This window comes from Podarcis bocagei, assembly GCF_964188305.1.
Source record: "Podarcis bocagei genome assembly, chromosome: 8".
NCBI lineage: Eukaryota > Metazoa > Chordata > Lepidosauria > Squamata > Lacertidae > Podarcis > Podarcis bocagei.
The window spans coordinates 69,641,567-69,655,974 of record NC_138133.1 but is presented as its reverse complement, the minus strand read 5'-3'; the positions used below and the strand labels follow the sequence as shown (position 1 = coordinate 69,655,974).

At 45.7% G+C, this 14,408-nt stretch overlaps 1 protein-coding gene across 1 annotated transcript in view; it reads right to left on the bottom strand.

The window, feature by feature from the left end:
* Positions 1–14,408, bottom strand: part of GRHL2 (grainyhead like transcription factor 2) — a 59,500-nt gene that overhangs the window by 7,462 nt on the left and 37,630 nt on the right. Inside the window, exons 6-10 of the mRNA XM_081204968.1 lie at positions 12,842–12,929; positions 12,500–12,636; positions 9,639–9,670; positions 8,746–8,837; positions 6,518–6,603 (exon numbers count right to left, since the gene is read on the bottom strand). Of these exons, the coding sequence (XP_081061094.1) occupies positions 6,518–6,603; positions 8,746–8,837; positions 9,639–9,670; positions 12,500–12,636; positions 12,842–12,929 (435 nt within the window). The remainder of the gene's footprint in view (positions 1–6,517; positions 6,604–8,745; positions 8,838–9,638; positions 9,671–12,499; positions 12,637–12,841; positions 12,930–14,408) is intronic.

The window sequence follows — 14,408 nt, the reverse complement described above, 5'->3', positions numbered from 1 at the left end:
TGGACACCCAGTCCAAACCCCCTGATGATCTCTCCCAGCGGCTTCATATAGATGTTAAAAAGCATGGGGGAGAGGACGGAACCCTGAGGCACCCCACAAGTGAGGGCCCAAGGGTCTGAACACTCATCCCCCACCACCACTTTCTGAACACGGCCCAGGAGAAAGGAGCGAAACCACTGTATAACAGTGCCCCCAGCTCCCAACCCCTCTAGACGGTCCAGAAGGATGTTATGGTCGATTGTATCAAAGGCCGCTGAGAGATCCAGCAGAACTAGGAAACAACTCTCACCTTTGTCCCTAGCTCGCCGGAGATCATCAACCAGTGCGACCAAGGCAGTTTCAGTCCCATGATGAGGCCTGAACCCTGATTGGAAGGGATCCAAATGGTCCGCATCCTCCAGGCGTGCCTGGAGTTGTTCAGCAACCACACGCTCAATCACCTTGCCCAAGAATGGAAGATTTGAAACTGGGCGATAGTTGGCCATACTGGCCGGGTCTAAAGATGGTTTTTTAAGAAGCGGTTTAATGACCGCCTCTTTCAGCGGATCTGGGAATGTTCCCTCACAGAGGGAAGCATTCACCACCCCGCAGAGCCCATCGCCCAGCCCTTCCCGGCTAGCTTTTATAAGCCAGGATGGGCAAGGATCAAGGAGACAGGTGGTTGGTTTCACTCGTCCAAGCAGCCTGTCCACATCCTCGGGGGTAACGGATTGAAATTGATTCCATGCAACTTGACCAGACAGGGCTCTAGCACTCTCCCGCCCCAGCCCTGCTCCCACGGTGGTGTCTAGCTCCTTCCGAATATGAGTGATTTTATCTGCAAAAAACTTTGCAAAATCGTTGCAGGAGATCTTGGGGTCTTTACAAGGCCCCGATGGTAAAGGTGGTTCCGTTAAATTGCGGACCACCTGAAAGAGTCTCCTGCTACTATTTTCTGCAGATGCAATAGAGGCGGCGAAGAAAGTCTTCTTTGCCGTCGCTATCGCCACTTGGTAGGCTCGACGTTGAGCTCTAACCTGTGTCCGGTCAGATTCGGAGTGAGTTTTCTGCCACCGACGCTCTAGCCGTCTCAGCGATTGTTTCATCGCCCTCAGCTCCGAAGAAAACCACGGGGCTGTCCGGGCTCCATGCAATCGGAGAGGGCGCTTCGGAGCCAGACAGTCGATAGCCCTGGTTAACTCCGCATTCCAGCGGGCCACCAGGGAATCAGCTGAAAGGCCATCAACACGGGATAAAGCATCCCCTACCACTCTCTGGAAACCATTTGGATCCATTAAGTGGCGGGGGCGGACCATCCGAATTGGTCCCACCTCCCTGCAGAGGGGAAGGGTCGCGGAGAAGTCCAGTTGCACCAGGAAGTGATCTGACCATGGCACTTCTTTGGTTTCATTTTTACTTAGTGTCAGATCACCCACGTCGCTAGAGGTGAATACCAGGTCTAAGGCATGTCCATGACTATGAGTTGGGCCCAACTTATTCAGGGACAGCCCCATGGAGGCCATGCTTTCCACGAAGTCCCGAGCGGCCCCTTGTAAGGTCGTGTCGGCGTGGATGTTAAAATCCCCTAGGACAACCAAACTAGGTGTCTCCAGGAGAACATCCGCCACGACCTGAAGCAGCTCGGACAGGGAATCCTTGGTGCAGCGGGGAGGTCGGTACACCAAAAGGAATCCTGTACTGCCCCTATTGCCCAACTTCCAGAACATGCACTCAGAGAACTGGGTCTTCCCAGTAGGACGCCTGGTGCAGACTAATGACTTCCTAAAAATCACTGCAACCCCCCCTCCCCGCCCACATGACCTGGGTTGCTGTGCGTAAGAGAAACCTGGTGGGCAAGCGGCAGCAAGGACGGGCCCATCTGTCTCATTCAACCAGGTCTCTGTCACACAAGCCAGGTCAAATCCTCCATCCACAATCAGGTCGTGGATGGCAGTGGTTTTATTCACTATTGACCTGGCATTACACAGCAACACCTTCAGGTTATGTGGGTTTCCCCTGTTGATTCCAGTATCCATCCGGTCAAGGCCAGACCCGGAGGCAGGGATAGTCTTCAAACAACGACTAAACCTGCTGTAGAGCTAAATGTAGAGCTTCCTGCCATTTTGAAAAACTTTTGCACCTACAGTGTAAAAATGCATTAAAATAGGAGAAGTGCACATTAGTCAAAACTGTGTCAGGAAAAATTCACAGTACAATGCTGAAGAATGTTCATGACGATTAAAACAACAACCACCATGCGCAGTTCGATGCCTATATGCGGAGAACTGAATTTAAGACTGGAAAAATGAGAAGCCGAGACAACCAAAATTGGCAGATCTTTCCATCGCTACTCATAGCACATCCCAAAACAGTCTTGCACAACCCCCACTAAATTTTGTACAAAAGTCATTTCCAAAAGCACTTCTCTTTTTGGAGATGCAAACATCTCATTAGTGTTCGCATCACACCTTTCCTTGTGACTCAGCCTCAGGGGAAAGAAAGAGATCTAGGCCCACCCAAAGACACTCACAAGGCACTTGGCAACCAGCTGACTAGTAAGTAAGTCATCTTAATTTACAAGGTCTTGAATAGGGGGGGGGGATCCAAACCGCAGAAGTCTTTACAAAACAAAGCAGGAGGCTTTGGGTATGAAAAGGACTGGCTGAATAACTGGTATTTCAATCAGCTCTGAATGGAGAACATCCAATAGGTTTTATTGATATTTTCGAAGAAGTAGCGCTGCTGGGAAATTAGTTGAAAATAAGGACTCAGAGTTACCACCTGGTCACCTGATGGCAATTGCAACAAGGCAATATGTTAAAAGCAATACTAAAAATACTCAGTTTAAGTCACTGGGTGGTTCTTCCCTGTTTAGGGAAGTTTTTAATGTTTGATGTTTTATTGTGTTTTTAATATCCTGTTGGAAGCCACCCAGAGTGGCTGGTGAGGCCCAGCCAGGTGAGCGGGGTATAAGTAATAAATTATTATTATTATTATTATTATTATTATTATTATTATTATTATTATTATTATTATTACCTTCTAGCAATGCAATCTTATATATATCTGCTCAGAAGTATGTCAGATAAGTATGTGTAGGACTACAGTCTAAGTGGTGTAGAAATCTCTTGATCCTCCCAGTACTCCCTTGAGTATGTACCAACATCTTTTTATACACCTCTAGAACATTTCAGTTTGCTTGGACTAGTCTCTTTTACTTCACAGTCAGGGCTTTTAAAAGAAATCTTTTAAAGAAAGAAATCTGGAATGGGGCAGCGGAGAATCAGAATACATAAACAAATCTGATCACACTTTTCCAGGTCATGGATCAGGGTTAGAGGAAGTTCTGTCCCAACGAAAGTTGCCTCTGCTGATCCTTACTTGTCAAAAATGCTTTATTCCTCAAAAACAATGTGTTATGTACAGCAGCCATGCTTTTGGTCTTTCTAAGATGTTTGACGAAGCAGGATATTGTCACTGAGAGCTCACGTTAAACAGTTGCTCTCTAAGGTGTCGTAGTACGGTACTTTCTTGTCACCAGAAGAAGCATAATTGCAAAGATAAACTGCCTGCTCTTCTGGGAAATAATAGCAAATGGGAGAAGAATGAAGCAAATTCCAAATATGAGAAAATAAACAAGGGGGAAATGTGCAACTTGTAAACAATGGAACTTCCTTTTAATATGTTATGCTCTTGCTGGGATGAAAGCTTTTGAAAACAAGGTTGCTAAAACGAGGCACATGGCACTGCCAAACACAAGTGTGTGTGCTTCTATGTGAAGTGCAACATATTTTGCACGCACTACATTTTCAAGGTATTTTTCATATCTTGCCAAGGGCAAAATCATGCCTGGGTTAATACGCAATGAAGAGTGAGGGAAGTCAGGGTGGCTCCAGTGCAAATGTTTGCAGTAGCAGAGCATGGGAGTGTAAGTGAGAAACCGTGGCTCTTTCCATAAGGGTTCCATCTCTCCTGTGAGAGATTTCTGTTTTCTAAACTCCACCATGTCCCTTTGTGGCAGGCAAGCACATATACAGGTACCCTGATCTAGCAGGAAGAATCCATGCACTCACTGCCCTTCTGGAGAAGGCTGCTTGCACATGTAAAATAGTGATGTGCAAAGAAGGTGTGCAGAAATCTTCTAATCTATACCAGGGGTCCTTGAAAGGGCAGGGCTGGCTACACTTTTGCCTGTGGAGATCTCTCTCCACCCCACAGTCAGCATATTGTTGGCCAAGGGTGAGGGCCTCCTTATAGCACTCCTCATATCTACAAATTTTGAGATGCACCCTTTTTGACTGGAGTCCCCCACAACAGCTCACAACATTCATAAAAGGCAACACTTCCCACAAAACCATACACTTTGAAATTTGAAACTATCAAAAGGAAAGATATTTGAGGTGGAGGAGGAAACAGGAGAGCAGAACTTTAAAATCTTGATGCTCCCTTCCCGTGGCTGACCTGGTAAGGAACAGGACAGTCTGAGTGAACCAGCAGCAGGCATGGTGATGGGGCCTGTTTTTCCATGGATCTCCTCCTTATTCCAGTGTGAATGTCTTTTAAGATTTTAGATGTGAATGGGAACCCATGGGTATTGATTGGGCACATATTTTTACAGGGAGAAGGGAACCAACAAATATACATGATAGAATAAAGTGTTCAGCTGAAGAATGGGAACCACATTATCTCTGAAGCCAGGGGAGATTTGCCAGTACAAAGAAACTGAAGATTGGGCTGCCTGCTCTTAGAACTAGACTGCTATCTTCTCTAGCATATGCTGCCTTGTGAATAACTATGTAGATGAAAAGAAACCTCAATGCCAGAATTTAAGGTGCTAGGAACACACACACACTAGCATGCTCACAAACTGCACCCATTTTCTACAAATGCATTGCAAGCGACCACATCCACGGAATCTTGCAAAGGCGCAATGCATCATGGGGACAACATCCACGTGGTACTTTTGGCCTTTGGAAACTTTGGAGTGCTTTTGTTCGAGAGTCCCTGGAGCTTCCCTTGGTAGTTCTACATTTTCCTCCTTGTGATTTGATCTCTCTGTTGGCTCTGTCTCATTGGATGACAAGCCCTGGTGCCTCAATGGGCCTGCCCGGGCAGGGAGGTGACAGCACGATAAGGTGGGTCCGTGTTGTTTTCCCCAAGGCTGAGAGATAAGAGGCTTGCCAGGGCCACCTCGTGAGTTCACAGGACAGGTGAGATTTAAACCAGGACCTCGTACTTTACAGCTCAATCTCTCTACGCTGCTTTAGCTCCAGTACAATATTCTAGGTGCGTCTGTGGGCAAAGGTGGCTTGGGTGCAATCTCTTGGCCACTACCCTACACTACAAGCTTTTTCAAAAGAAGGACTTGCATGCCCTAGGGTGCTAATGCATACCACAGGACCCAGAGTCCAAATTCGTGATGAATTCTGGATACAGTATTCTCATCTACAGACCTCCTTTTTTCCAAAACGAGATCATTTACTTTTGCTGAAAACAAAAGCAACTGCAACGCAACGCGACCTGGGCCCTGCTCAACTGGCAGGACAAACATTCCCATGGCCTGCACTGCACAATGGAGTCCCAAGTGCAGCTCTTTACTAGCCCATGTAAATGAATGGTTTCCAGGCCGGGAATGCCCCCTCCGGACCCCCACTCCTGACGTGGCAACTCTACATTGGAGGCTAGGGGCATTTGGAGGAAAGAAAGTGGTAGCCGCCCACCTTTGACTTTTGTCCTTTCAGTGGTGGGCCCTGAAAAGAAAAGAAGGTTTTGCAGGAGAACACAGGAAGAGCCTGCCAGATCAGAAAGACTGTGCAGCATCCTGTTCTTACTGTGACCAGATACCCATGAGGAGCCTGAAAGCAGGACCTGACATGGCAACAGCGCTCTCCCCACTTGTGAGCCCTGGCATTCAGAAAAGACACCACCTCCCAAAGTGCCTTCCTTCTTTCCTTGACTGGGAAGCCTAAACCTTTGCAATGCGGATTTTGCAGAGAGCTGCGATGTGACCTTGTACATCAAGGATGGGGAAACTGAGACCCTCCAGGTGCTGCTGGACTCCAACTCCCATCAGCCCCAGTGTGGCCAATGTTCAGGGATGATAGGAGTTGTAGTCCTTTTAAATGTGTTGCCTTTTAAAAATCTGTTGGGGAGGGAGAATTGTTGGGTTGTTCTTATTTTTATTATGTATTTCGTGCATTCATATTATGCTTTTATGTTGTGAACCGCCCTGAGACCTTTGAGTATAGGGTGGCATACAAATTTTAATAATAATCATAATCATCCAGAAATATCCAGTAGGCCACAAGTTCCCCATCCCAAGGAGTCCTTGTTAACATCCAAGCTCTCCCTCTTCACACACAAATACCCTTTTCTCATAAAGATGTCGGTTTGCTTGTCAACAACCTCAGCACAGTTTTGCACAAATACAAAATGCAAAATTGTTTTCCTTTCTACGAGGAAGTTAAAGCAGACTGTGTGCTGTTGTTGCTTTCTTCAACTGCCCACGATAAATGAAATTGAGATGACAGATACTTACCGCTTCCATTAGTCCCTTTACAGTGGGCGATTTTAACATCAAAGCATCAAACACTTCGTCAGCCTCTTTCCTCACGTAAAGCAGAACTGAAAGGATGAGAAGCAAATTTTTGGAATAGACACAGAACATTCCCACAAGCAAACTGCTCCCTCTTGGACAGAAAACTATTCCTCCCAAACAAATGACAAGTGAAAAAGGCCAGAGACTCGTGTTAAAAATAAAACTATCCCATGTCACAGAGCAGGAGGAGCATGTGCCGATTTCAAAATATCAAGAGGAAAATGATGTGTTCTTTCCACAAACCGCGTCACCCCCCACAGGAAGCAGTTGTAAACAGTCACACCCATTTTCCATTTCAGTTGGGTGATAGGCAGAGATTATGCGAAATATACTGACCAGTAAGTGGAACTAATTTCCTTGTCACGCTAAGCAACCCCACAAGCAAAATAGCTATTCTCATCAAAAGTCAGAATTTCCTGGAATTCAAACGGTGGGTTCAGCTGTTGGCAGAACCAGAATTTTGCAGTTGGAAGGAGGTCTTTCAGTCTCTCGCATAATGGAGGAATCTTGCAAGTGCAGCAGCCCTGACAGCTGCCTGTTTAGCTCTTCCTTTGAAGGACATGCCACCTTCCTCCAAGGCAGTCCGCACCACAGTTGAACAGTGCAAACCATTAGGAGGTTTCTGTAACGTTTAGCCCTTGTTGTTTCCACACATTAATTCTAATCCTGCCTGTCCTCTAGGAAACACAGAAGAAGTCTGCTCAGCCTTTTATTTAACAGCCCCTCAGATACCCAAAGGACGCGGGTGGCGCTGTGGTCTAAACCACAGAGCCTAGGGCTTGCTGATCAAAAGGTCGGCAGTTCGAATCCCCGTGATGACGGGGGTGAGCTCCCGTTGCTCGGTCCCTGCTCCTGCCAACCTAGCAGTTCTAAAGCACATCAAAGTGCAAGTAGATAAATAGGTGCCGCTCCGGCGGGAAGGTAAACGGCATTTCCGTGCACTGCTCTGGTTCACCAGAAATGGCTTAGTCATGCTGGCCACATGACCCAGAAGCTGTACGCCGGCTCCCTCGACCAATAAAGCGAGATGAGTGCTGCAACCCCAGAGTTGGCCATGACTTGACCTAATGGTCAGGGGTCCTTTACAGATACTCAAAGGCATCTATCACGTCTCTCCATAATCTTATCTAGCTCTTTCAACTGTTCCTCGTAGGACTTCATTTCTAGACCCCTCACCCTCCTCTCATGTGATGGAAGACACATGTCTTTCACGTAGAGGTGGACACCCCCTTCACTACTTCTTTTGTGATGCTCAAAGAGCAGAGCCAGCAAATAGCACATATGCAACATATAGTTTTAGATGCAAGCATGTGCCTGCTGGTGTAGCTGGTCCAGAGGTAAAATGCATGACCAGTCAACCACCTTATATGATGCTAGACTTCAGAAGGGGGTCAAATGCCTCTGGTGTTAAGATTATCAGAGGGGAGCCTGCTTGCTAGCTCCATCACCCTCAGAACTCCAGGGTATGGCAACCCAGAAGATGGCATTTTCTGTGGCAGCCCCTAAGCTGCCTCTCCACAAATTTGCACCTGTCACCTTCATTGTGCAGTTTTTGCCGTATGTGCCTCTTTATCCTGGCCTTTGTTGTTGATCGTGTTGGCACCCATCTGTCTCGGGAGACAGTGAAGGAGTGTGCCTTTGCGGGTGAAGTCAAGTCGCTGGAGAGTTATGCCTGCTGTGGCTGTAGACCCTGATATGGGAGAGACATGTTTTGTTGCAGCTGGGGCAAATGAAGGCATCTGGTTGTTGTGATGCTGCAGGTGCACCAGGGCGTTTCTTCTTTCTGCATTCCTCCCAGCGGTCATTTCTCCTCGGGTCAGCACTGTGGATGCACAACCTGACTGTCTATCTCCAGGCGCTGTGGTTGTCTGCAAGGGATTCCCACACATTGGGGTTCATGTTGTCAGCCTTCATATCACATTTGCAGACATCTTTGTAACTCGGAGTTGGTCCGCCAACAGGCCTGGTGTCTGAAGCCAGCGCCTCGTACAGAATTTCTTTGGGAATCCTGCTATCTTCCATTGCGTACACATGACCAAGGCAGCGTAGACGTTGCGAAGACTTCAGCATAATTCAGAACTATATTTCCATTCTGATTTTTTCCTTCCCTCTGCCCAATTACTTTCACATGAATTCTGACTTAGGGAAAACTGAGAATAAACTGGTACCTCTTTTTGTTCCTTCTTCTTTTATTTGCTTCAGCGGTGGTGAGCTGAAGTCTTCTTCTACTGGCCGGAATATCCTTTTAGCCAAGATGCTACTGTAGGGGGAGAAAAATAAGAAAGATGTACCAGATTTATAGTACTGGGGGTGGAATTGTTACCCATAACTTCGCGCTGGGCTCCCACGGCTTGCGGAGAGCTGCCTGCATCCTTGCGGATAGCAGCCTGTTCTGGGGGCTGGGGTTGGGGGAAGCTCGGGCTTCCCCCGCCCCAGCCCTGCGCCTGGGGGGGGGGCAATAATTTTTTTTTTCTTTATTTCCGCCCCCCCCCAAGCTAGGTGCGCCCTATGGGCTGGTGCACCCTATGGGGCGAAAAATATGGTATATTGATTTACTACTATAGCTATACAAGAAGCTGCATGTATTCTACAAACAGAAACCAGTACCCTAAGAATCTAAGCACACACAACTTGTTTCTAGAAATTATGGATCACAAAAAATAAAATAACAAATAAAATAATATATACAATATGTCTTAATTTTCATACAGTGTAAACAGATCACAAAGTTCAGCTTTCTGAACTACAAAATTTGGGTTACATTTTGCAAAAAAATATATGCTTTTTTGTCAAGCACACACAGCCTTGAAATAAATACCAAGACTATTGTTATATGAAGACACACAACTATGTGTATGATTAAAAGGACAACAGTTTACTTCTAGCGCAAGACAACAGGAGCAGGAACAAAGTAAAGAAATCTGCCTCTGCCATGACAAACGTTAAAACACTGGAATTTAAACTGCATCGGAACTTCAGTACTTGATTATTACTACTATTCTTTTGTCAAAGGGGTTGAAATTCTGCCTGCAAAATTTACAAGACAAAAAAAATGACTTACCCTTCTCGCTCATCATCTGTGTTATAGTAAGCCTGTAAGAGCAGACAAAGAACAGATTCATTATTGTCATTTCACCAGGTGTTGCGACACAGAAGTGCTAATGGAGAGACAGAGCGGTTGCATACATGCCAATCAGATGGTTAGCACAGAGTTAGACTATTGCTCCATCCAGTTTGGTATTGCCTGTGTCAAGGATAAGAAACTGTTTTTTTGCCCAAAGTTCACATTCCCTCATGGGCAACTTCCCAGAAGCCTTATACCAGTGGTGTGGCAGGGCTAGATGCGTAAGTGGATGGAGCAAATGGACGTTACATTCCAGCCATAGACCATGCATATTTCTCCATCTTCCCTCCACACCAGCAAGAGTCACTATTACAGTCCAAGGGCACATTCCAATCAGGCCTAAGCATTCAAGCTATGTGTGGGCCTAGGGAAGAATTTGTCACCTCGGATCAAATGGAGAGGCCCAGAGCGCTGCCTTTGGGCATCTGGCTCTCCACCCCTGGTCTACGTTGACTAGCAGTGGTCCTCTGGAACTTGAGACAAGAACCATTTCAAGATGCCAGAGATTAAATGTGCCCATTTCTGTTACTCCCAGTTGTTTTTCCAGACTTCAGTTCATCCTATTTCTCCATTTGTTTGTGATTTTTAAAAAAATAATAATCATGAAAATTCACACACATTTTTGGTATACAATTGTGCCTAACTTACATTCTGGCAAACTGCTCTAGCACCCTGCTTTTTTGTACATTGTTTGCACCTATACAGTGGTACCTCGGCTTAAGAACTTAATTTGTTCTGGAGGTCTGTTTTTAACCTGAAACTGTTCTTAACCTGAGGTACCACTTTAGCTAGTGGGGCCTCGCACTGCCTCCGCACAATTTCTGTTCCCATCCTGTAGCAAAGTTCTTAACCCGAGGTACTATTTCTGGGCTAGCGGAGTCTGTAACCTGAAGCATCTGTAACCTGAGGTACCACTGTATACACGTCTTTATATACACTTTCCCCTAATATATAATGTTTTTGGCCACAGAGCTGCCCTGCAACATTCAGGTAAGTGGCAAGTTCAACGGATAACTGGGCTCTGGTTCATGTATTGTTCTGGGAAGTGCCAATATGGGAGGTCCATATTAAAATGCAAAGGATTTCTCCCCTGTCCCTAAGCTCTTCCAATAAGGTATGCCATACACTCCAAGAAAGTCAGATAGAAGCTTATACATGGTATTTTATCATGCAGTTATAAATCTTTACATCATAAAGTTATATACAGTGTTTCTTAGGTTAAAACATAATTCTGGCTGAAAAGGTTGCAATGCAAATATATTTTCCCACTGCACAGAGATATATGTATGGGTGCACCATGCAGTCATAAATCGTTTCATCGGAAAGCTATATGCAATCTTTCTTAGGTTAAAGCATGATTTTGGCTGAAACTGTGCTGACATCTTCTACTGCATCTAGTCTCTTTCTGTGCAGGAAAAAATATTTTTAGCTGACAGCTATTAGCACAGTGTCTAGGGTGCTAATACCTTCTAAATGATGGCTGATTAAAAGAAATTAATGGTAAACTCCCACCCCTGTCAATTTAAGCTTTGTTATGCTGAGCATTCTAGGCAGATCTGATAGCTCTGTTCATCATGTTGTCTGCCTTAATATTATTTGGACTCTGAGAGATATTAACAGAGTGCGATTAAACAGAGGGGAAAAAATTATGGAAGTAAATTCTGTTTTCCCAAGGATAGACATCACACTGAGTTCTTTGAATACAGTTTATGTATTCAGCATTATTTTAATTATTCTCTCTTCCTAGATACATTGGCTCTGCCCATCTGTTATACTTGGTCCATAGGGGGTGGGGGAGATTACAATCCAACCAGTCAGGTTTCCCACCCCTGATTTGCACAAAGAAGAAGCGAGCACATTAAGTGGCTTTTGATCGTGTAAACTTACAACGCTTAAAATTTTATGATTTTTTAAAATTTATTGTACAAATCAAAATAAATAGATCTTATTCACTGTTAACAGGCTATTAAGAACCATTTGTTTCAACTGTGCTGAGCAATGACAGAACAGATGATCTGTACCATGGGTATGCAAACTAAGGCCCGGGGGCCGGATCTGGCCCAATCACCTTCTAAAGCTGGCTCACATATGGTCCGGGAATCAGCATGTTTTTACATGAGTAGAATGTGTCCTTTTATTTAAAATGCATCTCTGGGTTATTTGTGGGGCTTGCCTGGCGTTTTTAGATGATTAGAATGTGTGCTTTTATTTAAAATGCATCTCTGGGTTATTTGTGGGACATAGGAATTCGTTCTTTTCCCCACCTTCAAAATATAGTCCAGCCCCCCACAAAGTCTGAGGGACAGTGGACCGGCCCCCTGCTGAAAAAGTTTGCTGTACAAAGGAGGTCTCTGGTTCAATCTTCAGCATCCTTAGTAGGATCAGGCAGCAGGCGATGGTACCCACGGAAAGGCCCTGCCAGTCAGAGTAAGTAACAGTGGACAATGGAGACCTACTCTCAGGCGGCTTCCTAACTCTCAAACTGAAATCAACAAAATACAAAAAGGGGGCTACATTGGCTGGATCATGCCCATTCGGTTCTGAACTTTCGATAGCAAAGGTGGAGAACCTATAGCCCTCCTGATGTTGTTGGATTGTAGGTCCCACCAGTCAATGTTCAGACATGATGGGAGCTGCAGTGTCTGGAGGGACACAGGATCCCCGTCCCTGCTCCACAGCATCTCAGTGTTGCAGATGGGAAAATATATCCTCCTCCAGGAGCATGGACCAAGAAGCCCGCTAGGATTTTATGCAGTTCTGTAAAGAATCGGGCAGTTGTGCCTTCCCTCATTCCTTACCTGCCCAGTTCTTTGCAGGTTCCCAAAATGAACGTCTGGTATGAAGAGAACCGGCTGCGAGTCCAAGTCAGCCATGGTTTTGAAGTAGGTGATGTCGCTCTTCTTCTGGAGTGGGACGGTGCTCAGTTTCCCTTCAGCTGTTCATAAGAGATGGGTGAAAAAGTTCATGAGTGGGGCAACCTGGGAAGTACAACTGAGAGCAATGCAAACCAGACTACAGTCCTGATGCTTTGGACTACAACTCCCAGTTGCCCCTGGCTGCGTAGCCATGGAAGTTGCAGCCCCAAACACCTGGAGGGAACCAGTCTGGCCAAGGCTGAAGGAAGGGCATATCTCCCTCACCATTATTACACGGAGGTTGCGACAGCTGGCCTTTCGCTTTCTTCCTATTTTGCTTCCTTTCTTCATCCCGGATTTTCCTCTCGGCTCCCTGTCGTGAGAAACACAGATATTGATGAGTCTACTGTGCATGGTGCCTCCCTCCAACAGGGATAACTGGCTCACTGCTGTTATAGCCGGCCCAATTCATTCATCCCATTATTCCTGTGCCACTTCGGGGGGCCTAGCCCACCCAAGGCAGCTCACAATATCAGAAAGGCACCATACGCGGCGCGATCTAAAATAATCAAAATGAACAAAGGCCACAGCATTAGCACATCTGAAAAAGGCCAGTTAAAACACTTATGACTAAGAGGACAACTAAATGTAGGTGGATTATATAACACAGCTCTGTAGAAAAGGTCGTTAGCAAAAGGCAGTTCAAAAAAGTTGGGTTCTGAAAAATGGTTTAACAATCCAGAACATGGAGGCCATTCACATCTATCAAGGGTAGCAGAATTCCAGAGTCCTGGATTACCCCCCCCCACACACACACACTGTGGGAGGGATTAAATTTGGGTTTCTGCAATTAAAGCCCATTAAAGCTCCTACTTCTTAAAAATTTCACATTCCGTGGTAAGGAAACTGATAGTATAATGTGGGATAAGAATAAATTGACATCCCTCCTCTGCTGCTGCTCTGAACCTTGTTTCGTTGCTCCTTCCTTCCACATCCTTCCCCCCCCCCCATGAGAAAAGAGCTTAAAAACGCTTAATTCAGTCCAATTTAGCAATGCTTTCGGCTACATCTCCTCCAGGCCCTTCCAATTTCCCTGATCAAGTGGATCAATTTTCTATTTAGAAAACCATCCAGAGCATGGCAGAACTAAACACCAACTCGCAAGCCTCAAGGTTCATAGCCACCTTATTTTGCAGCCGACACACAGTGAAGCAAGTATATAAGGGAAATAAATGAAACGGGGCGCATAACTTTGCAGAGAGACAATGCTGTCCTGAGGCGCCCGCTGGGGTTGTCTGCATCCAGCCCTTAATCCCCTTTCCCCAAGAGGCACAGGGCGAATGTATTAATACCAGCAACAAAAATAGTCAGAGCTATAATGAGGACAATTAAGGGAGCCTGCAAACAAGTACATCCAAGCTCACAAACAAACATTAAAAAATGCAGATGTGTCCCGTGGGATTTAAACACTCTCTCTGTTGACCTGCTGAGCCATTCTGCAGCCGCTGCTCTACAATAAAGTAAATACATAACGAAGGAATTCCATGCTGTTATGTGTACGATAAGGAGCTGAGCATTTAGCTGGCAATTAAACTATAATTCAGTGAAGAAACAGAAATCTGACCTGTTCCATACATCAAAATGCTCAGAAAGTTACTTGTTGGGGCTAATACTTCTAAGACATGGGTGGGGAACTTTTGGCCCACAGGTCTAACCAGGCCTACCAGGCCTCCCCATTTGGCCCAGATACAATTTTGGCCTAGTCACAACTCACTGCCCAACCTACACCTGTGGGAAGTAGGGTGGGGTAGGGTGGGGTGACTGAAAGGGGATTTGCAGGCACTACCAATCA